Source organism: Pelobates fuscus, chromosome 4 (assembly GCF_036172605.1).
Source record: "Pelobates fuscus isolate aPelFus1 chromosome 4, aPelFus1.pri, whole genome shotgun sequence".
Taxonomy (NCBI): Eukaryota; Metazoa; Chordata; class Amphibia; order Anura; family Pelobatidae; genus Pelobates; species Pelobates fuscus.
The window spans coordinates 346,659,848-346,685,909 of NC_086320.1; the positions used below are offsets into that span (position 1 = coordinate 346,659,848).

Genomic DNA, 26,062 nt, shown 5'->3' on the forward strand with positions numbered 1-26,062 from the left:
TGTAGTTTTAATGTTTTGATATTTTGTGCTCATATATATTTCTATGATATTTTACTTTAAAGTCAGTCGCGCGTTTTTAATAGGGAAGCTACATCAGTTAATTTATTTATTATCATTGAGTTCGTGTTTATGTTCTTTTTTCCATTGATGTACTAAGCAGTTTTGATGAATTATTTACTTCTGCGTGCATCTTTATATGTTATTTACATTTTATTTGCATTTTATTTTTATTTACATTTTATTTTTAGTTATGCTACCAAGTTAAAACACCCTTGATGGCTAAATGTTATTATACAGCTTCAACTACTGCTTTGTATCGGAATAAAGGGAATATCTGGTTACCGTGGAAGGGACTCTCCACTCTCTAAGTACAAATATAAAGAAAAAATCCCCCAGTGAAAACAAGCATGCATTTAATTAAGCATTTTTTAACTGAGGGATATTTTCTGGCAATTACAATTCCTCTCTGCCACCTATTTCACTTTTTGCTGCCCTAGAATTTATTTGGATTTTTTGTAACATTTTTTTTTCTTTTGGATATTATAGAATAAATATTAGTTTTTTGAGGACCTTGGCTTTATTTATTACGTGGTTTCACCTAAATTATTTTCTCTGTGCATGTAAGTTGTCAATCCATACAAATACAGTTTGATTACTTACCATGGGATGACACTAGCATACTCCTGGCATGATAATTAACACAATTAACATAATTAACACTGTGTTGTAGTGGTTATGGGGCTCAATATATTAGTTAAGTATACATTTATGCTCCTGTGTTAGTGATGATAAATATTGACTAAATAAACAAAAGTGAAAATAGAGAAAAAGGAACACCCTAAAAAATTATTTATAAAAAATATGATAAAACAATCCTTGGGCAATAGAGAACCAAGAATTGAGTATGAGTCTGTCAACTCTTCTCTATTCTGCTATAATGAATAGGAGGTAATTTATTAGTAGAGGCATCAAGGTGAAATACAGATGGTGCTCACATGTTAGCAAAGCCCTGTATCTAGAATGTAATGATGTCATTAGGAACAGGGATACAAACGTGAAGGAGCCCCCCTCCCACTGGGCTGAAGGGGTTAAAGCCCCCTTCAACCACTTACCTTAATCCAGTGCTGGGCTCCCTCGGTGCTGGTGACCTTTCCTCCCCCTGCTGATGTCAGCTCCTAATGCGCATGCGCGCCCAGAGCCGCGCACAGATTTAAACCGCCCATAGGAAAGCATTACTCAATGAGAATCACACTGAGAATCGTGGAAGCGGCTTCTAGTAGCTGTCAGTTAGACAGCCACTAGAGGCTTGATTAACTAAAACTGCTATGTTTTCAGCTGCAGGGTTAAAATCAGAGTGACCTGGCACCCAGACCACTTCATTGAGCTGAATTGGTCTGGGTGCCTATAGTGGTCCTTTAATCCAGTATTCCCAATATTCAGACCAGGATCATAATTAGCTAATTACAATCTGTGACTAAAGTTTATATTTTTAGTGACACTGTTTTCCGAATGTATTTTTCCCACACATGAGAAATTATCTGAAAGTCTTTACTGAGGTGGTCAGTTTCTGTCAAGCTTCAGAGGAGCATGGCACTTTAGTGATATATATGACAGAGCGCGATTTTGTAGTGATGCACATTTTATTTCTATGTTGTGCTAGTCAAACATTGAACAAAGATATACAAAAGATATCTCAGCCTTTCATGTTCATTTGTGGAACTGAGCTTATTGCCATGAAAAAAATTGGAGAAATGCCAGAAAGAAATATACAGGTGTCTCCGTCCATCCACATCATCAACTGTGGGCATTTGTCAAGTTCACAGAAGCTCATCATTTTCTAGCAGTCATTTTAGAATTTCACATTCATAAGGACCACTGACACCTGGGTGCAAGAATATTTGTGGTGCCCCCAGGTGGGCGTGGCTATATAACTTATTCCGCCCTTCACAAACATAACACTTCTAGCCACACCTATTTTCTATGGAATCCACTCCACTTCTTTGGACTCCCAAACTTCACCAGGTAACATGTCACCCACTTCCTACAGTGCCAGCTTTGCACATACAGCTTCCATCTCTGTCCCCATACAGCCAGTCATGTATTCTAGTTTTGTGCTGCCCTAGGCATGACAAAACTCTGCCACCCACCCCCATCCCTCCTTTTACATTTCTCTTCCTATTTCAAACCAACACGCTTCACCCCACCCCTAACCCACACCCCCCTTGGTCGACGAATAAAACAACGCACACTCGCCCACACATCCACACTTTGGACACTGGTTCGGGGGAACAGAGATGGGAGAGGGCACCTGCAAACCACTCCAACCCCCCAAGCCCTACAACAACTCAGAGACATACGCATCTCTATCAGACAACTACTCATAGATGACATAGTCCGAGCACTAACATGGTCCAAACGGACCTACTATGACAACTCCAATAAAATGGACACCCTGATGGCCCGCAAGCTATGGCCCAGAACCCAGCATCCACACATCACAGCTATTAAAGCCCCAGATGAAACACTAAAAACCTCCCCGGCCAACACAACCTTCTACAAAACACTATACAACCACTCTCCCCAAGACAACACGCCAGACACCAACACACACCGGAACATCTCAGAATTCCTCACCCACTTAAAGATACCTAAATTACACACAGCGGCCATAGCAGAACTTTCGACACCCATAACCAAAGACGAAATAAACGCAGCCATCTCAACCCTTAAAAGCAACAAGGCTCCAGGCCCAGACGGCTTTGAAGGGGGCTACTACAAAACTTTCCGAGACAAACTAATCCCACACTTGGAAACCCTATTCCAAGATTTGATGACAGGGACTCCCCCCTACAGGGACATGACACAAGCTAACATAATACTACTCCCAAAGCCGGGCAAAGACCACTCCCTACCCAAAGCATACCAACCCATCTCCCTCATCAACCATGACAGCAAGATTTTCACCAAGATAACGCACTTAATTCACGCGGACCAGGTAGGATTCATTCCAGGTAGGCAGCGAGAACACACGCAGAAACATAGACATAATCTGGACACTAGCGGCAGCTAAAACACCATCCTTAGCCCTCTCACTAGACGCTGAAAAAGCCTTCGACCGCGTAAAACAGCCCTACATGTTCGCGCTACTGGAATACCTAAGATTTCTCTCACCCTATGTCACAGCAGTCTGGGCACTTTACACTAACGTATTGGCACAAATAAAAATATCAGGAGCAATGTGCCCACTATTCAATATAAGCAACGGCACCTGACAAGGATGCACGTTACTCTTTGTACTGACCCTTGAACCACTCCTCCAGGCAATCAGGGAACACCCCCTGATCTCTGGGGCCAAGATAGAAGACCAGGGTTGCCCTTAAATATGAACTAACATCCTCAACCTCCCCCCTCACCCCAATATACCGCAACAGGGCCTTCATGCCGGGCATGAGACAGTGGGACTTCAAGGGCCTCGAGTGTGCTGGCCTCCAGAGAGTCCACCAATTATACACAGGGGACTCCGTAGTCTCTTTCCCAGAATTGCAAACCAGAGCAACCCTGACCCAATCTGACTTTTTCAGATACCTCCAACTCCAAAACTACGCTACCCCAGCGACTGAAAAAAACGCAGCCAAAACCAAACCGACCTTCTTCGAACAAATCTGCCACACAGAGAAATACCAAAGGGGCATGATCACCCAACTCTACTCCCACCTCTGTTCCACCATTAAGGAATGGGGGACTCTACACTGCACTGATAAATGGAAAACACTAGAGGGTATTGACTGGCAAGACATATAGGAGGCCAATTCAAAAACCTCTATATGCGTCACAATGCAAGAACAATCCTATAAAACAATGTTCTGGTGGTACACCACACCGGTCCAATTGTGCCATATAAAAGACACCTGCTGGCGGTACTGCAGAGCAAAAGGGACATACACTCACATGTGGTGGTCCTGTCCCAAGGTTAGAACATTTTGGGAAGACGTCCAAACACTGCCATCCCAGATACTATCCAGACCTGTTGAACTGAACCCATGGACTTTCCTCCTGGCAAAACCCTTTGATAACTGGTCCAGGCCAGAACAACAGTTGTTCAACAAAATCACTCTAGCAGCCAGACGGGCCTTGGCCCAAACCTGGCTACGACCCACCACACCCCCCATGACCATAGTACTCAACAAAATTAAGGAATGCCACCTTATGGACAAAATGACAGCCCAAATTCGAGGCTCCATGAAGTCGTTCTCCAGGACGTGGGAAAGCTACATTGACAACAATAATAAATCCATTGTTACTTACTGTTATGTATGTAATCTCTTTTCTTGTTCAACAAAAAAAACGCTGACAGACGGCTGCTACACCACAAGTGTAAATAAGACATACCATGTATACTGCCTTTCTCTGTACCAGCCGCACACTTTTAAACCATGTACTGGCTTTTGCACAAGCCTATATACAGAAAACATGTCACATCCTCTGTCAATGCAAAAATAAAGAATTATAAAAAAAAACAACAACACGCTCTTTGCTTGACAGACACATGCCCGCACTCACTCAGTGTCAGACACACGCAATAAGGTACACGTATATTCACTGACAGATGCACACTGACAAACACACATACACACTAAGTGACATACACATATCAGACACACCCACTCAATGTCAAACACAGAGATTCACTGACAGACACATATATACACTAGCTGGTAGACACACTCACACTGATAAACATACACATTCACTGACGGACAGAAATACATACTCACTGACAAACACATATACACTCTCACTGAAAAACACACATACACACTCACTGACAAACACACATACACACTCACTGAAAAACACACATACACACACACACACTAACAGACACACACACACTCAGTAAGAGACACACATTCACTAAGAGACATACACTCACTAACAGACACACACACTAACACACTCACTAACAGACACACACACTAACAGACACACAGTTACACACTCACTAACAGACACACTGTCAGGTTTCAAAACTGACATGTAAGACATGCAAGACTGGCCCTTTAAGTGAACTTCATGATTTTCTCCTCTAGTGGCCTCGCTAGCCACTAATCTATTCACTCTCCTTAATATCCTCACCTGGATTAACTAATTAGGAGGATTGATAAATCTACTCCCAGCACACAACAGTGCCTTGACATTGAAGTCTATGCTCTGATGATGATGAAGTCTATGCTCTGATAAAGAATCTCTGTTCCTGGTAATATCCTGTATTTTATCTACATGATTTCATTCTGTAGAGAACTTACCTGCAGTGCCTCATCCTGTACTCATCTGCTTTTCCTCATACTGAAAGGCACTAACCTGCATTACTTCATCCTGAACTTGCCTGAAAGACTTTCCTTATAGGCTTCCAAGAATCCTGATTTGTGGCGTATTGCCTTCATTGAAGAATCTTAACTGCTTCAATTGCTGCATCACTGCATGATCTCGTAAGCAACCTGCATTATATTATTTTGGAATATATCTACCTGTTTCAACCTCTGCAACTCTGCATGATCCTGTATTGCTTTATCCTATAAGGTATTTACCTATAACTAGCTGCATTGCAAAGTATCCTGGAAATCCTTAACTACTTGGTATAACTTCAAGCTTGCTTGTATACAAAAGACTTTATTCATTTACTTTCTAAAGATCTTGTTTGTGGCATATTGCCTAAACCCTGTTTTTTTCTCACAAAGTATCCTGTTTGTGGCAGACTGCCCTTTATTCTTTATTTTCAGTAAATTTGTTATGTCTAATATGACAAAGTTTAACCAATAACCCTTGCAATCGTCTCCTCTCTGACCTGGTCAGAAGCATGACACACACACTAACAGACACATACACTCTAACACACTCACTAACAGATGTACACTAACACAGTCACTATCAGACACACTCACTAACAGACACACTCACTAACACACACACTCATTAACACACACACACTAACAGACACACATACACACTAACGTACTCCCAATTTTTTTTAATTACAATTCAACCCGCCTTCCTTTTACCTAGGATCTAGTGGGGTTGGCTGCAGCTCGGCTGGCAGGGCATGCAGACACAGGAAGCAGTTGCAGGCGCAGGAGTTCTGATCTTCTTCCTCAGCTCCCACGCACGCCTCTAAGATGTCGGGGGCTGGAGTGATGTCATATTTCGGCTCCGGCATCACAGCTGGGCACGCAAGGGAGCTGAGCAGGGAGATATCAAGGAAGAGTGCTCCCTCACTGCCAGCCTTCTACATAAGTAAATGCCTGCCTCGGGGGAGCCCTGAGGTGACCAGTACGCCAGCTTTTCGGTCCCCCACAAGAGGCTGACAAGAAACCTGCCAAGGCGTTTGGGGGGCGTTTTATTTTGCAATACCTTGTCAGCCGTACAGCTTCCCAGTGTCATCTTTGTCCCCAAATAGTTAATCAATACTATCTTTGTCTCAACATAGCTAATCAGTGCAATCTTGTGCCCAAATAGCTTATCAGTGCCAGGGGCAGATCCATAACCTAATCTCAGGATGGGCACTGTTAGTGGGCTGTAGTGGGGTGATAGGGACTGTAATTAAGAAGTTAGGGGCTGTAGTAGGGGGCTAGGGTCTGTAGTGGGGGTGTTGGGCTCTAGTGGGGGGAGGTTGCTTTAGTGTGGGGATAGCAGCTGTAGAGGGGGGATAGGGTCTCTGGTGGGGAGATAGTGGCTGTAGTAGAAACATTAGGGGCTGTAGTGGAGTGTATAGGATGTAATTGGGGGTTTGGGAAATGTAATGGAGGATAGGAGCTGTAGTAGGGGGGTTAGGAGCTGTAGTGGGGGATGGCTGCAATTAGGGAAAGATGCTGTTGTGTGGGGATATGGACTGCAATAGAGGAAAATGGATTGTAGTGGGGGGTATGGGGTAAAAAAGGGGTTAGCTGCTGTTGTATGTGATAAAGGCTGCAAGTGAGGGGATATAGGCTTCAAATAGGAAGATATAGAAGGTGCAAGTGGGGGGTATAGGGGCTGTAGTGGGAGGGATAGGGGCTAATGTATGGGGTGTTTGGTGCTGTAGTGTGGGATAGAGGCTGTAGTAAGGGAATAGGGGCTGTAGTGTAAATATTGGATGTAAAATGGGAGCTAGGGGCTGTAGTAGAAGATAAGGGATGCAAGTGAGGGGATAGTGGGGTATAGGTGCTGCAATTTGGGAATAGGGGTATAGTATGGAGTTAGGGTCTGTAATGGGGTATAGGGGCTGCAATTGGGTGTTAGTGGCTGTAGGAGTGTGCTAAGGGGCTGTAGTAGGGGTTGGGAGCTGCATTTCGAGGGATAAGTCTGAAGAAAAAAAGAAAATGTCTAATGAGGGGGTTGGAGGTCTATCTGAGGGGGCAGAGTCTAGCGCTGCACACCCAACCTATCTGCAGAGCACCTGGGTGGTCCGCACCCTCCGCAGCCCCGAAGGATTGACTCTCAAAGCTGAGCGCTTCCGGCTGCACTTGAGGCAAAGAGCAGCAACTAGTAAACCATGGGTAAAAAGTCAAACTATTTTAAAACTGTTTGACTACATAAATTTGGTGATGCCAGGACACTCCTGACACCATAATTATCGTCATTAACATAACTATTGTATTTGATTCTACCAATATAATGTATACATTGTAAATATGTGAAGTTTGTGTGCTTGACTGGGCCCCTTTAAAAGGTTTTGATTTCATTTTTAAATGATTTTCACTCACTTTGGAAATTACTTGACTTGCATTTGCCAGCTAATGATTTATACATTGCTCGGAATAATTAATCAGTGTCCAACATCTGCTGAACCTACAACACAGAAAATGAGCATCTGGAAAACCACATGCTCAGGTTCAAACTAGCTTTAACTCATGTCAGCATATTTGGGCATACATTATTATTTTTTTCAGTAGAATTCCACTTGACCTACAGCTGTGTTTAACATTTTATTTTATATGCTATTTTAAACTATTTTTGTTTGGTACAGGAGAGCTAATTGTTTTGTGTAATGAACGAATGGATGGACGAATTGTATTAGTGTAAAATAGCACTACTGAGAGGTTTTGAAGATCTCACAATAAACGGTGAGACCGATAATAGTGCAGTATGTCCACATAAAAAAAAGTCAACACTTAAAAGAGGTGATATGGTAATGCTCACCCTTGATAGAGCCTAATCAATTCCAATTGATTTTATGTGGACCTACTGCACTATTATTGCCTTTTTATATCTCTGTTTACTTTGAGAATCAATACCCTCTAAAGCAAGGTCGGGTACTGCCTTAAAAGCCTCATCTGTGAGATTGTTGAAACACATATGGGCTCTAACCCACGTGAGTTTATCTGCAATACCATCCTGCATTTGTCACATTCTAGTACCATTTGCACTATATTTGTTTTCTTTATGTTTTACATGTTATATGACATGATTGAGATGTTAATTTTTTCACGTTCAGTAAGGGGTACTGTTTGATTTCATTTATAGCGCTCCGCTACTGGTTTGTAAGTTGGTCACTTATAAATACAATGTTTTTTTTTATACGTGTGTTTTTGAGCTGCTTGTCGAGTCACTGATTTTTAATTGTATTGTATTTCTTGTTGAAACACTTTACCACATTTGCTCCTTGTGAGTTTTTACTGTCCATTAAATAATTGCCCATATAATAAAATATCCTAAAAATATTATATGCTAATAGATCACTTGTAGTCTTACAAGTTGACTATAAAGACTTTAAAGAGAAACTGTGTAATAGATTTCCGTAAAATGTTTACATTTGTATTTATGGTTGATTTGTTTATGCTTGTTTTTCAAAGTGGAACAGTCGCTTCTCAGAAATTAACACAACTGAAAAAAAAAAAACTGATAATCTCCTTTAACCTGTGTTAACCTTTTTCTTATTTAGATTTATACTACTATAAATGAATTTATTTGAACTCTGCACAATTTTTTCTTCTTTTATTTAATAATAACACATATGTTGTAGTATTTTTCTATTCCAGTTTATTGGAAGTTAAAATGGGCAAAATTAGTACAAAATTAGAATAATCATCATTGGAAACCGATGGAATGTCTCTTAACATTTAGCACTTTGCACCTATAATAGCACCTGTCTTGCCTTGATAAATCTCCCCTTAAGCCCATTCTTGACAAAGATCATTAAGATTGAAATATTGCCGGGTATAGAACTTAGACTTAACAGGAGCTGCAGAGTTTATTGTTTTTAATAATGAAACTAAGAAGAGACTTGTCAGCAACATTTTTACTCATTTAAGTAAATAGTAAATTGTCTTTTAGTCCGTAAGACAATGGCTTTCATCTGAATACATGAACTAAAAATACCCTTTCTCTTTACTAACAAATATAAATTAAAGAAAAAAAACAATGACAAAAATACCAGCCTTCATTTTATGAAGTTTATAAAACGGCAACATGTTTTAAAAATGACAATATGCAACAGCCATGAATTTGGTTTTCCCCGACATAAAGGTTAAATTTTGAAGAAGGGAATAAACTACAGTGAAATGATACTAAGCATTCGCTATACCAGAATTTCTCTTTCAATTACCCTGGCCGAATTGTTTCCAAGGTAACACCTTCAAAACTGAATGCTATTTGAAGTAAAACTGAAAAGGTGTTTGGAGAAAAGCATGCGCTATAATGAGTATATCACAATTTGACATAAAACTTTTTTTTTTTGTTAGTTCTCAAAAAAAAAATTATAATAATAATAATAACTTTTTTGCATTGTACCTTACAGAGAGTGAACCTATCGTTTGATTTTCCATTCTACGGACATTTTCTGCGTGAAATTACGGTGGCAACTGGAGGTAAGTACAAGCCTACTCATTCACCTTTTGAAATTCTATAAAATGTCGCTTCTGGTGTTGCAAAAAAAATAATGCATGTATGGCGTCTCTTAGCTCTTAGAAAACATCAAGTACATTTAGAATGGTATTTTCAAGAAAAGTTGAAGCCCTTAGAGAATAATTCTTATGCTTCATAATAGTAACATGATTGGAAGCTCTTAAGCAGAAAATTCATTTTTCATGGTTTTCTACCAATGATAATATGCCCTCTTGTCTACAAATTCTGACCATTTCCCAGGGATTTTGCTTTTTACACAATCTATGATAAAATAGAAAGTTAGAAAAAGCTGCATTTTAATATTTTTTTTATAGTATATATATATATATATATATATATATATATTACATAGTTACATAGTTACATAGCTGAAAAGAGACTTGCGTCCATCAAGTTCAGCCTTCCTCACATATGTTTTTTGCTGTTGATCCAAAAGAAGGCAAAACACCCAGTTTGAAGCACTTCCAATTTTGCAACAAACTAGGAAAAAAAATCCTTCTTGACCCCAGAATGGCAGTCAGATTTATCCTACTATTACCCTACATTGAAAGATTATATCCTTGACTATTCTGTTTTTTCAAGTATGCATCTAGTAGCTGTTTGAACATCTGTATGGACTCCATAAAACCACTTCTTCCGGCAGAGAATTCCACATCCTGATTGTTCTTACAGTAAAAAAACCTTTCCTTTGCCTTAGACGAAATCTGCTTTCTTCTAGTCTAAACGCATGACCTCGTGTCCTATGTAAAGTCTGGTTTGTGAATAGATTTCCACACAATGGTTTGTATTGGCCTCGAATAATATTTGGAATTAGGAGTTGACAGCTTAAGAACTTTTTTTAATAGTTGTTATAAACCACTTTTCAGCAAAAGCCAAAAATATCCACAAAAATAGCTACATACAGTAATCGAGGGCTCCTGTATGTGGATATTAGTACAAACGGTGAGAGATTGCACCATAAGAAGAGAAAAGGGAAATATAATTATGATTTCTTTCAATGACCAAACATGCTCATTTTGTACTCACTGCTCTAATTCAAACTTACATCACTGGTTTAATGAAGTAGATGTCAGAGAAAGGAGAACCCGTGTGCATACACCTCCCATACACATAAAAATGTAGTAAGGGCTTGGCATGGAATGTTATATTATTGATAAGATAGCAGCAATTAAGGGTAGTTGACCATGCCGTTAGATATGCAGGGCATTATTAATACTTCTACAATCATCCATGGACCCCTCTGCAAGAATGTGTGCTCTTTCTCAGATGCCCACATTGCCTCTACTAGAATGGAAAAAGGTGGGATAAAAGGAAATGGGACACAGAGAGAGAGAGAGATAAGGATTGGCCAGCATTGGTGCTGTGTGTAGGTGAGAGAATAACAGAATGTCTGGTGTGGGAGAGGAATTAATAGACCAGGTGCTATTGGAGAGAGGGAAGGAACAGCGTGGTTGATACAGGGGAGAGACATGACCATGAGGGATGATATGGAAACAAACATGAAGTTGCTTGTATCATATGGGAACAGAAGGTGTGGAGGACCCTGCTCAAACTTAAATTTCAAAGGGAGTATGTTAAAATTACACAAGAGGTAAGGGTGTAGTTCATGTGTGGGAAAATGTCAGGGTTCCGCGGGCAGCTGTGAGGGGAGGCTGCAAGCCGTGGTCTCCCCTTCCTATGCCTGTTGGCAAGCGGCGTCCTCACAGCCTCAGACGCCGCTCGCATCCTCCTTCTTGTCTCCCGGCGGCAGCGTATATAACGCTGCACGCTGGGAGACCACGCATTTATGCAAACGCCGAGGTCAGCCACATGACCCGGCGTTAAAGTCACAGTATGACAATCACAGTGGGAGGTATAGATATCTCCCACGTGTGATTGTTAATTCTGATTGGAAGTTATCCAATCAGAATTAACCACAGGGTTTAAATACTTACCTTTCCTGTCCCTCAGTGCCCTGTTGTGGTCTTTAGTTACCTGTATTGCTGTTTGCTTTTGTTTCTCTCTGGTTACCGATTATTTGGCTTGTTCCTCCGACTCTCCTGCATTCTCCATTCCTTTGACCTCGGCTTGTTTCACGTTCTCCTGTTTTCTGGCTCCCCTTACTCAGCTTGTCTCCTGACTATTCTTGGTGTGCTTAACCCGGCCATTCTAAGGACCGGTACTGCACCTTTTCCTCTCTGTGACCTGTTAGCGTGTTAGGTTCCCCGAATCGTGACAGAAAAGTAGACTGCTGGAAGAGTTTATGATGAAGGCTTTGTTTTTTTTTTTTAGATGACATAGTTAAAGGAGAACAAGCTGGTATACGGAGGGGAAGCTGTTAACTGTTTAAAATAAAGATAGACCAAGGGGAGGGTGTGTGTAGGTTTGGGTTGGAGGGAAATTGATCTTTTAAATTAGAACTTCAGGTCTCCTACAGGAACCAACTTAAAATGAGAAATTACCAAAGTAATTTCCAGAGTCATTCGGTCGCATTGTCCATCAGATGGGAATCACTCTCCTTTTATATATAAACATTTAGAAAGTTTACACAGAGACACAAGATCTCTTGATCCACATGTCCCCAATCAACTGATGTAAATACAATTATTGAAACTTGGGATAGGATTATAGGATTATACTGCTGGCAGTACTAGACTATTAATATTTCTGCACTAATCTTTTCAAAAAGGGAAATGAAATTACTTTGAATGAGATTTTTATTCTACTTTGTGGCACAATTAAAATTTGTTTTAAATTGCTTTGGTTTTCCATTATTTTGGATCAATAAGAGATAAAGAGATGTATTCATAAAATATTTTGCCAGGATGGATACATGAGATTTCTCTCGTTTTCAAGTATGTCCTGGGTCTTTGTCCACAAAACATTGCACTGTTACAATAGGATACAATATTACAAAAATACAATATACAAACTATATATATATATATACATACACACATATATAAATTTAATACATAACAGGTGATAAATATATTCAGGTGCATTCTGTGCTGAGGTATATTGCCATAGATCTATTAAAAGATTTTAGATTGAATGAAGCTTTGACTGTGTCCCTGAGGTTATTCCATAATTGCGGTGCTCTGTAGGAAAAGAAGGATCGAGCCACTTTATTTTTGTATTGTGGTATGATAAATATTGTGTTAGTACTGGATCGGAGGTTATAGGAGGTGGGAACAGTCAGAGATGAGTGAAAGGTTGAAAATTTATGAACTTGAGAATTTTTTGGACCTTAATTATTATTAATGTAACTATGGAAGTGCTTGTTAGTTATATATCCTAGCAGAAGAAAAGAAAACAATGTGAAAATTGTTTAAAAAATGTATACCTCAACTGTTTAATAAATGCATAAACTAATTATGGGAAAATAGACAAGATATGAGTGATATATATGAGTGTGAAATTATGCAAGTAACCTTTAAGTTGAATATCTCTTCAAAATGAATTACCGTTAGATAGAGAGGGCAATGGACGCATAAAAATTGCGGTTGCAAAACTTGTTGTTCTTGAATTATTATATATAATATACAGTATTATACTATATCCAATATAGTAGATCAGCAAAATAAAACACATGGGTACTCCACTTATTTTGTATTTAGAAGAGATACTGTAGACTGAAACATGAACAGAAAGAGTTGGAAATAAGAGTGGGAAATGATTCTAGCGGCAGGAAGCTCTCCAGATCCTTTTTATGCAACGAATTAGTTACGGGCTGGTGTTTGATAAATACTTTACTGTCTATAGTGAATACTGATTGAGCCATTTAACCCTGTCTTTTGAAATCTGGGTTTAAAGCAGATCTGTAGAAGAATGCCAAGGATAAAATAGAGTTTGACCTAGCAATTCAGGCAGAAAAGTTACTTTGGAAGGCTAAGTAAGTTATGTTTACCTGTCTATTACTATATATAACAATATATTTGTATTTCTATTGCGATCAGATGGATAGGCCTTGTTTCTTGTCACAACATTGCAGTCATTTACTGTGTAAAGTTCATTCGGTATCGATCTGTAGAGAATGCGGATTAGCACTTCCACAGACAACAAAATTATCACCTTAATAAATCGACTACTGAGAAAATGTCCTTATCAGTTTCATGTTCCTCTTGCCTTAGTTTATCTGCTGTGTACTGCATGACAACAGAACTAGGGAATAATTGCTTCTTTAAGTCAGTTTTGACTGACAGTTTTACAGTTGCAATAATTTATTTATCTATAAAGATGCATATTTTATAAATCATGCACCACCTTGCAAACATTTTCTAGGAAAACGTAACTTTAATTAAAGGCTTAAATAGGCAAAATGTTATAATGTGTCTCAAAGGAATTCATGTTTTGAATGGATATAGTATGTAAGCCTTAACCATATATAATTATTATAACTATGTATATAATGCCTATGCATTCCTCAGTGCCTGATATATTATGCAAAAGGTAAAACGTAAATTTTGAAAACCTTTTTCATAGTATTTAGACTACCGTATGTAGAGTACATAGAGGGGACAATGCTTAAGAACAGATCTTCTAAACCTTTTCAAACATAGCAGGTGTTAGAAGTGATTATTACAACACATTCCAAAAATAATTGTAGGTCCATATCGGAACGTGTCATTTTCATCTAAATCGTTTTTTACAGCATCATTTCAATCAGTGGCCAAGTTTGAATAGCATACAGTTTTACTTCAAGTCTGTGCTTCACAGACGGCCCTCAAACTGACCCAGATGGGCAAAGAGCCTGGGCAGGACGGCCTCACTTTACAGTATTATAAAACTTTCGGTGACCTACTCCTACCTAAACTACTGGATTAATTTAAATCCATTCTTCAGGACAATGCCCTCCCAAGAGATTCCCTATTGGCTAACATCACAGTATTGCCCAAGGAAGACATGGATCAGAGCACGTGCTGCAGCTAAAGACTCATCTTGCTGCTGAACGCAGACCTCAAACTCTTTGCAAAGGTCCTAGCTGAACGAATTAGGCAGGTAGTGCCCACCCTTGTCCACAGAGGTCAGTTTAGCTTTATCTCTTGGAGAGAGACAATGGACAACACATTCCATATATTTAATCTGATGTACAGGACATTCCAACTGGAGAACTCTCTCCTTCTCCTCTGGACTGATGTGGAGAAGGTCTTTGACTGGACATTTATTATTTCCACCCTCATTGTGATGGATTTCGGTGGGGGCATCCGCAAATGGATAGTTGTCCTGTATTTGTGTCCTTTGATACCCCCATTCCCGATCCGTAAAGGCACGCAGCAGGGCTGCACTCTGTCTCTCCTGTTCATCCTCACTCTTAATACTTTTATGCAAGCTGTGAGGCAAAACAGAGGCTTGTGGGGAATGAAGGTGGGGGACATTGAGCACAAGGTCATGGCCTATGCTGATGACATTCTTTTATGTTCGCTCCTCGGTGTTAACCCTGCCCAACATCCTAGTCGAATTCAAGGAATAGGGCTCATAAGGTAACCTGAAATTGAATGAAGACATTTCCATAATATTGAAAATTATGGTCCAGCTCAGGGAAACGGATGCACTAAAAGATGCATTCCCCTTTCAAATGTGTAGAGAAGAAGTGAGATATCTCTGTGTCTGGGTTCACATTTTATTTTCTCTTTCGGAAATGTAGTGGTGTATATATTCCTGGTTGTTCAATTGTGGATGTAATCAAATATTAAAGTTATTACCTAGTCAATGTCTACTCAATGTCAAATCATTGGCTAAATTACAGTCATCAACTCAACTGAAACATTCCATGGTTTATTAATTGGTTATCTAATTATTATTCTGTAAAAAAAAAAATACCACATAAGTTGCCAACATGATTGTATAATTGTGCAAATTTCAAAATAAATAAGGTAAACAGTTAAGAAAGAGGGTGCTACTATCAGCTATGTGAGTCACTTATTCACATACAGAATAAACATACATTGAAAAAAACTTAGAAGGTGAGAGCACTCAAAATAAAATTGCACGTTACCCTTATTGCACACTATGATATATCTTATGCTTTAAATATCCTGTAAATAAAACTCCAGACCTTTTGGATTACTTCCATGACATTCCATATAATATCTAGAGACATTATGATTCATAAATTTACGATTAATATTGTAGATATGTTCTCTAATTCTAACTTTAAGTTGACGTGAGGTCCTCCCTATGTACTGTAGTCCGCATGGGCAAATCAACATATACACAACATCCTTGCTGTTGCAGGAGATAAAGGAATTGATTTCATATTCTTTTTTCGTAACATTTGATGTGAATTTTAAAACTTTTTTACATTTCTCTTCCCTATGTTTACATCCCCTACATTCCCCACAGAAATAAAAACCTTTAGGTTGTTTTAAAAAAATTATCTTTCTCTTCAATATCTAAAAAACTTTTAGTTAAAACTTGTTTTAGATTTTTTGCACCCCTAAAAATAATTCTTGGTTTATCTTCAATAAAATTGGTCATCTGTTTTTAAGATGTGCCAGTTTCTATTGATAATTTTCCTCACATTTTTATTGTTAGTACAAAAGTTAAAAATAAGTGGTACTTTTTCGGTTTGAGAAGCCCTTTAATTTTTGTATTGTAAAAGTTGTTTTCTATCAATCCTTTCAATTTATTTAAAAGTTTTTTCCAAAGAGGCATTCTCGTATCCTTTCTCTTGAAATTGTTCTTTTAACCTTTCTACCTGTTGGACAAAAACTTTATTTTCGGTACAGTTTCTCCGGAGTCTTAACATCTGTTCCTTTGGAATATTATTGAGCCACGGTTTAAAGTGGCAACTGCTACAGTCTATCAAACTATCTGTTTTATTTACAGGATATTTAAAGCATAAGATATATCATAGTGTGCAATAAGGGTAACGTGCAATTTTATTTTGAGTGCTCTCACCATCTAAGTTTTTTTCAATGTATGATTGTATAATTGATTGAAAATCTCAACCAAATTAAAAAAGAAATGGATAACAAAAAGTGATGAGAAAAAAGCAATTTGATGGAATAGCTATTGAGTTCTCTTTTTCTAAAATCGAATAGTCTGTTTGAGCTGTGTTCAGGGCATAATATTTCAGCAATGTAACAACCTGGAATTAAGACTGCTGCTTAATTATTGATTTTTAACCTTTAGTTGCTCTTCATAGGTATAGATTATTCATAATTAAAAAGAAAGTATAAGGTAAAGTAATCCCATATATTAATACTTCATATAGATAAGACATAAAAAAATGTACAATGAAAAGATACAAACCATAGTTTCATGCTCTGTTTAGTCAGTTAGAAGGAGATGGCAGAACAATTATCAACCATCTAGAATAGGTATAGAAATTATCATTGTTATTATTATTATTATTATTATTATTATTATTATCATCAATTATTGCCTAAAAATATTCTTAAAGGGGCACTGTAGGCACCAGACCACTTCAGTCCCATCATCCTTAACCCTGAGCATGTAATTATTGCAGTTTTTATAAACTGCAATAATTACCTTGCAGGGTTAACTCCTCCTCTAGTTGCTGTCTACCAGACAGCCACTAGAGGGACTTCCAGGTTCTTAGATGACTTTTGGTCATCTAAACGACACTGGAAGTCATCACACTATTCATGAGGACTTCAAGCGTCGCCAGAATTCCCATAGGAAAGCATTTAATAATGCTTTCCTATGGGGAGAACCTAATGTGAGCGGGGCCATTGCAAGCGTATTAGGTCTCCCCCGCCGGCGGCCACCGGCAGGGGCAGAGCATGAGCGGAGCTGAGCCAGATCCAGGTAAGTGACTGAAGGGGTTATTAACACCTTCAGCGCCACGGCAGAGGGCCTTGACAGAAGGGGAAGCTACAGTGAGAGGGAAACAAGTTTGTTTTCCTGTCACTCTAAAATCCCTTTAAATATTGAAAAATTTTACTTTTTTTTTCCCAAGAGCGAATGCTATACTAGACAGGAAAAAAATAAATGTTGGCTTAGATTCTTACATGAGAACAGGGAAACAAGTCAGAATATTTATCTAAGATTTAATGTTTGGCTCTATATAATACTATGAGAGGAACTGCTGTGATTAGGTCTTGCTGCTTTAGAACACAGAAACAACAATACTTTCTATCACCAGAGTGAAATATTTCCAAATGACTCATAGCATTTGTTGCCTCCAGCATAATTATTATCCTATTTATTCAACCTGTAATTTTTCATTATATTTATAGTTCAATATAAACATTGTAAAATGTAAAAGTGAATCATTAAAGGAACACTATCGTGTCAGGAATACAAGCATGTATGATGACACTATAGTCCTGAAATAACTGTTTAGGTGACCGGCCCCCATCCAATCTCAGTAAAAAGGTAATTTTACCTTTTCTCTCACACAGCAGCAGAGTCACCGTAGCTGGCCCCACCTGGCTCCCCCTGCATGGCTGAGATCATCAGTCTTGATTGCCATTGGGAGGCTCTTGAGCATGTGCGGTAAAATGCAGTGCCGCGCCAATCAGCATCTCATTATAGAGATACACATCTCACCTGAACAAATACATTAAGCTGTAGTTGTTCAGGTGACTATAGTGTCTCTTTAATTACCTTACCTAGCGATCTATATAAGATTTTATTAGAATTCAATATCCAGAATCAATTAATCCATAGCAAATTGGGAAGGTAATCATTTTAGTTAATGCAGAATAGAGCAGAAATCAATGCATCTCTATGGGGAACGTTCAGCGTCTCCATGCAGTACGTGGAGACGATGTACTCCAGTGCAGCACTGGACTAGGGAGCACATCTAGTGGTTTCTGGGTGACTGCCACTACAGGTGTTTCTAGGCAGCAATGTAAACATTTCCTTTTCTTTGAAAAGTCAGCGTTTACAATGTTCAGCCTCCCGGGACATGCCATAGACACCAAAACCATTGCATTAAAGGGACACTATAGTCACCCAGACCACTTCAGCTCAATGAAGTGGTCTGAGTGCCAGGCCCCTCAGGTTTTAACCATTAGATGCAAACATAGCAGTTTCAGAGAAACTGCTATGTTTACATTTGGGGTTAAGCCAGCCTCTAGTGGCTTTCAATGGACACTTTGAATGCACACACGGCACTTTCCGCGCATGCGCATTTGGTTCCACTGACGTCGGACGGGGGAGCTGACGTCGACAGGGGAGGAGAGGTCACCAGCCCTGAGGGAACCCGGCGCTGGATTAAAGTAAGTAACTGAAGGGGTTTTAACCCCTTCAGCGCCACGGGAGGGGGACGCTGAGGGTGGGGGCACCCTCGGTGCACTATAGTGTCTGGAAAACCGCCATGTTTTCCTGACACTATAGTGATCCTTTAAGCTGATAATAGTGACTATATTGTCCGTTTAAAGCTGCAGTCAAATAAACATACATGTTTTTCGAGAACTGTAACAGATCCATTTACAGTTACCATTCTAAACACTCTGTAAATTATGGCATACTGCATATTTTAGAACACAATTATTTAATGACAGTATTTTTTGTTTCATGAAATGTTCTGCTAAATGTCTCATTGGTAAAGGCACATTTTTTTCTGTTATTCCTTTTATTTACATCTGAACATCTATCTATGTGAATATATGTAAACTTCCATAAAGGGACTTTCCAGCCAACCCGTTTTACTCACCTGGTTCCAGCACCGGGAGCCTCGTGAAGCCGTGCCCCCTATTTCGTCAAAATGACGAAATAGGCGGGCGCGAGCAGGAAGCAATCAGACGCTTCTATTTGGAAGCATCATTGCTCCCTTGTGCGCATGCGCGGATTCGCCGCACATGCGCACATACTTCATAGGGCGGCATTCATGCCGCCCTATGAAGTCCTGAGCGCACTACCGTGCATGCGCGCAGTGTGCGCGGCCGCGAGCTGAGCTGACTATCAGCTCAGCTTGCGGTCTTTGCCCGCCCCCTCTCCTCTCTGACAGGCTGGAGAGAGAAGGCGCGCACACAGTGCCTTCTCTCTCCTGCACACGTCAGACGTATTTTAATGACGTGTACAGGGCCTTTTTAGGGCCCTACATGATAGGAAGTACCTCTGGTGGCCGTCTGAGTGAAAATACAGTGTTTACATTAGATTGCCTGCAGGGAGCTATAGATCTCACCTAAACAAATACATTAAGCTGTAGTTGTTCAGGTGACTATAGTGTCTCTTTAATTACCTTACCTAGCGATCTATATAAGATTTTATTAGAATTCAATATCCAGAATCAATTAATCCATAGCAAATTGGGAAGGTAATCATTTTAGTTAATGCAGAATAGAGCAGAAAGGGTCCACAAGGCATTTATTTGTATTCAAATTCATGTTCTTTTTTATATTTTAATGGAATCACAGATTGTTTTATGACAAGCTGAACAGCATTCTTTAACACAAATATATAGAAAACCTTGAAAATGCCAGCCATAACTGTTCATATATTGGATTTCTTAAATCAACATTACAATATATGCCAGCTAATCAGCTAATACGGATTGGAAAGGTGCAAATAAAGGAAAAAGAAAAAAACACAAGAATTTGAAACCATCAATCATTTCACATTTGAGAATTATCAGTAACTCACTTAGTTCTGACTATATTGAAATTATTACAAAGGTGTATATTAAGGAAAATCTGTCTCCATAAGATGGATCGAATTTGCCAACATTAATAACAGATATGGCAGTCAGTGGTTTGCAAGAGTTGAGTAACCAAGCGCCCGCTATGATGAGTTTGTTATTCGAGTATGCATCAATAGCCTTTCTTTCGGAACTACTAATTGACAATTTGAAACATTATTTCTGTTAAGAAAATCACAACAATAAACTGGCTTAAGTGTTGGATAAAGTATCTATAATTCTATATTGTGGACACCATTTACAGGGTTCTATGTGTTGAGACTGGTGTGTACTACAGTCATTGCTGCCGCCCAGGTGTAGTTGGAGTTGAGCGCAGGGCTTTATTTTGTATATTTTTATTAGCTTTTGTATTACACAGACATGTTACAGTTCTGCCGCCCACCCCATGTGTTCCCTATTAAGGGTTAATATGTGTGTAGGGGTTTAGAAAAATACCCCTCTTTGTCTGATTAGAGTTTTGCCTTTTAGCTGAAATCAGCCAGATGAATTGTTAGTGTAGGATTCACTGAGAGGTTTTTCCATGAGTTGGCAGGTGAGCTTACACTTGAATGGCCAATGGAGCGATACTAAAAAAAAAAACCCAGTAAACCCGAAATTTGCATAGGAGTTTGGGATAGTGCGCAAGTAACTTTTTTATTTACCATTTACAGGGTTATTCAATGTGAATCTCATCTAAGGTACTAATAGTCAAACTGGAAAATTCTGGAAATCAGCTATGCTTCAGTTCGGCTACTCTGGCCTTAAATTTGAAACGCACTTTGAATTCACATTGACAGTTTTGTACGTAACCCTGTTAGTGTTTCAATTTTTCATGTTTCATAAGAAATGTATTGATCTTGCTTACAAATCATCGTCCTTTGTCTATGTATTAGTGGATAATTGTTTTAGAAAGATCTGTGTTTTTAATTATTTATCTAGGTTATTTTCAAAGCATATTTACTGAAATAAAGCTGATAACGGCTATAAATCCCACACTCCCAAGACAAATGAATTTCTGAAGAGACAAGCATAGATTTATAAGTTTTACGCACCAAGGATAGGTAAATTTACTTACAGTGATTTTCTGGCCACTCTTGCATCAATGAACATAAAAAATTGCATTTAAATGACCTGTCAGGGATGCAATTTCTCAGTCTACATAAATCTTAATGAATATGACAAAAGACCATTATGGATTTCTGCAAATTACATGCTGAATTGCAAGCACCTCAACAATGGAACAGCGTAAGGAAAAATGCCCTATAAACCAACTGAATAAAAACATTAACGCCTTTTCTAAATACTGGTTTCCAGTCTGTTCTTCATGACTTGTATGCAATGTAATAGCTCATTTTATTAATAGTACAAAGGATGAAAAAAATAGATTTATACCAGAACTATACTGGAAAGAGATGTTCAGTCATTTTTCTGTCATTGACAGCACTCATATGCAACATGCTGGCTAGCAGTGTAATGGTAAGCTCATCAGGCCAGTTTAGGTTTAAATGGACAATCCAGACCCCTAAAGCACTTAAGCCTTTTTCATTTTACAAAAAGAGCAGATTTCATTACAAATTTACACTTTTATAAATTAAACTTGCTACACCCCAATGGCTGCCAATTAGACAATTGATCCTGTGACTTCCTGGTTGTTTAGTTCAGTCGAGCTAACCTCAAGAGGCAGACAATTGCCCAGAGCATCTGCATTGGAAACATTTCTCATTTAACTTAATCAGGAAGTCTGTTATCGAACAGTCTGAGCTGGGAAAGAAGGGATCTGCAGCTTTGATAAGCTGTTTTTAGATATAACCCCAATGATTTAATTGGGGGTATATATACTAAACAGTAATTTTGTTTTTATTTATTATTTGAATATCGGCAGTGAAGTGTCCGTTCAAAGAGTGTCCCATCCATGTGTGTCATCTTAATGCGTGCTATATTACTGACGATGAGTTTGATCTACCACTCTTCTTAAGGAACTAACAATGATATCCAAGGTTTACATCCCTTTCAGGAACATCTAACTGAGTTATAGCTGCAATGAAAAGAGTAGAACCAATGGCCATTCTGCCAATGCATATCCTTTATAAATATATTACAGTTGCAAAGAACAGAGATAATGCTTCGATATTATTGGTCCTTCACTTTGGATAATTTAAATCCAAAAACCTCCATTCCGAACAAATAATCAGATACTCTTTCAAAGAGAAGAAAGTGTGTTTATGGTGAGTCCTATGACATTAATACATATGACAAATGACACCTGTACTACCGTATGACTCAGGATATGTGCCTAATACATACACGTGGGGATACAGCAGGGGTTGAAAAACAGCTCCTTATCCAACATTGATAAGCTGTATAGAAAGGAGCACTCGTGTATCACGAAATACTGTGACAGGCTCAAAAGTGTCCCTTTCACTGCAGATATACACTATGGGCAGGCAGCAGCATGCCACGTTGTGACCAGAACTATAACCATCACATATTAAGTCATGTTATGTCACCATTGTTAACGATGGTGAGAGTATCATTGTGCTATGCATCTGATTTATCTGAGGATTCTGAATTCTTTTATTGATATATGATGATTGATATTATGTTACTGGTTTTTCCACATACATTGAAATAGCTTGTTTACTTGGTACTTGATGTGCATGATGTGGGAGGTGGGATATGTATGTAGCAGACTCGGTGAACATTTTTTCTCTCTTCATATCCAAATGGAGATTAGTAATCATCTGTTATACTCACAGAAGTCAGAGGGTATTTATTTGTACATCAATCTGCGTGTAAATAAGGGAAAATAAATGTATCCTTTTATCATTAGAAACATATATATATATATATATATATATATATATATCAATGAAATTATATATATAAATATATGTGTGTATATAATCTATAGATATATATAGTTAATATAATATAATACAATGTTAAACAAACATCTGCACACCAGTCAAGCCAAGCCATATGACTTGCTTTTCCCACAGAAATCACAAATCTGTAGTGATGTTACTACTGCAAAGGATTCTGGGTGGGCATATGCAAATTGGTTTAACAAAGAATCACATTTTTACCTCATACCATTTTAAACATGGATTCCTTTGAGACTTTGTTTGCTGTACACAACAACTTTGAAACACAACTTGGGAAAATATGCAAATCCAGTGAACCCTTCATAGACAGCTGTTTCGTTGATAATGCAAATCATCAGCATGAGGTTTATATACGCTAACATACATTAATACACATTCTACTTTACCTGCCTATTTTGAATATTCATGGCTCTACATCTGATCATACCTTTATGAAGGTAAGTACATAGCTATGGTCAGAGATTATCCCCACAGATAGTGTATTCATCTGCTGTTGGTTGGCAACTAAGACTGAGATTCGATAAAGGAGTTGACTTATCACAAAGTGACACTATTAGATATTAATGTAATGGCAAAAACAGTGTGTAATACTTGTCATACACAGTTCTAACAAGCTGCGCTATAATATATCTACATATGTTTATATTTCATGTTTTGGGACCTTAATTAAAGAATTAATATTATTCAAGTACGGTGTGAGTAACCCTCGAAGCATAGCTGTTTGTGATGCAAGATAAAATATAGATTTTCTGCTGGTGACACTCTTTTTCTCACCTTAGTAAAATACTCTTGAAGAGCTTACTGGTAATTTCCTGCACAATGGAGGTAACGACTCACTCTGAACACACAGGCCAAGAGCAAGGCATCTTGGAACATTTGGAATTTGCATCATATGCCATCACATGCCAGGCTATGCCAGTAGAAGCTCTGATGCAAATTCAATATAAAAATACTTTTATTTAAACAACAGTAGCTAACCTGGTAGCCAACATCAAGTGTACTAATACCTCTGAAGTGGGAATAAATCTATTTGAAAGTAAAACGTCTGTAAGCTACATGACCGTTACCACATTATGATAAATCTGTGATCAGTATAAGCGATACAATGAGGATGTGCTCCTGGGTTCTGCCTTCCACTTTACATCATTCCATCTCATTATATGATTCAGTGTAAGATCTGCACAGGTTTTTCCTAATAGAGCAAATTGATTTCCTACTCCCACACTAACCTCTATGGAATAACCTCAGTAGCAAATAACATGAATCAGGTCCACACTTAATAACAGACCCAGTACAGGTTGTATTTCAAGAGGAAGTGTCAAGTCTTTTTTTATCTTTAACTAGTCTTATTGACCCTAGAACTTGTTACAACCTAACTAGTCTTATTGATCCCAGTGTTTGTTACAATTATGTCTGTTTATTACATACCTGTTTATGTTTATATCACTGTTTTAACTAAGTTCTTATAACTTCAGGTGGCCCAAATATTTTGGAGGTGAACCTGGTGGTAATCTTGAGTTTTACTTCCTGCATCTATTTTTAGAGCAATTAATAAATGTTCAGCATTGCACACTTGTCAGTCAAGATTCTGTACTCATCTTAAACAGGAAGTGGAAAAACTAAAAACAAAAATAACTGATCTGGGAAAAAAAATCCAGAAATTAGACATATAAACATATTGCCTATATTTGCCTTTTTGTAAATTTGAATTTATCATTGCTGGTTGGTTTTATGCTTTGAAACATATATGTTATGATGTAATGTAGCAAAGTTGTTTATTTTTCCAGAGTAGCTTCAATAGCTTAAAGCACATAAACACAATGTGAGCTAGATGACACCCATATACAAATCAGTCAATACATTATATATATAACTATCACACAGGAAAAACGCCAAGTAAACCAACTGAAAAAAAACATTAACGTCTTTTCTAAATACTGGTTTCTGGTCTGTTCTCCATGACATTGTATGCAGTCGAATAGCTCATTTTATTAATAGTACAAAGAGTGAAAAAAAGAGAGTTTTATATATATATATAATCTATTTCTAACTATGCCAGTTTCCTAATTTGTAAACTAGATTAAGGAAGGAGAAGAGAAGAAAAATGTTCTATTGATTTATTCTGCTCTGTATTGAGTGCATCACGATAATGCTCGGTAAGATTCTAGTCTTGTATGAATTGGCTCTATAATAAAATAGAAGAAAAGTATTATGTGTGTGTTATTGATCTTTCATATTGCATCATAAATAAGGAGACAATGTTGCTATGTCTTCCCTGTAATCTTTGTTATATTTTGAAAGGCATATTTCAAAGTCTCAAGAACATTATATAAAAATAGCAGCAGATTTTGTACAGGGAAATTATCCTACTTCTGATTCCTTTTTGAGGCAGAGGACATTGTAAAGTATAGTTCTGCTATGGTTGCTAGAGTTAAAGGGACACTTTAGTCATAATAACAACTACAGCTTAATGTAGTTGTTCTGGTGTGTACAGCATGTATTAATAGTTTTTTTCCTTTTGGACAGAGATACATCCAGTAATATACAGTCATGTTATACAATCATATTATTCAATTATAAACAATGGGTTGACACGGTTTCAATTGATGCCAAGGTATGCAAAATGAAGAAAAATATAGATAAGAAAGAGGAGAAGGAAAAAAAAAAGGGGGGGGGGGCAGGCATTTTAATGTAAAAAAAAAGGCAGTGTTTACATTACTGCCTA

At 38.2% G+C, this 26,062-nt stretch overlaps 1 protein-coding gene across 1 annotated transcript in view; it reads left to right on the top strand.

Moving 5' to 3' along the window:
* Window positions 1–26,062, top strand: part of PLXDC2 (plexin domain containing 2) — a 520,796-nt gene that overhangs the window by 284,408 nt on the left and 210,326 nt on the right. The window contains exon 4 of the mRNA XM_063452523.1: window positions 9,773–9,842. Coding sequence (XP_063308593.1) covers window positions 9,773–9,842 — 70 coding nt within the window. The remainder of the gene's footprint in view (window positions 1–9,772; window positions 9,843–26,062) is intronic.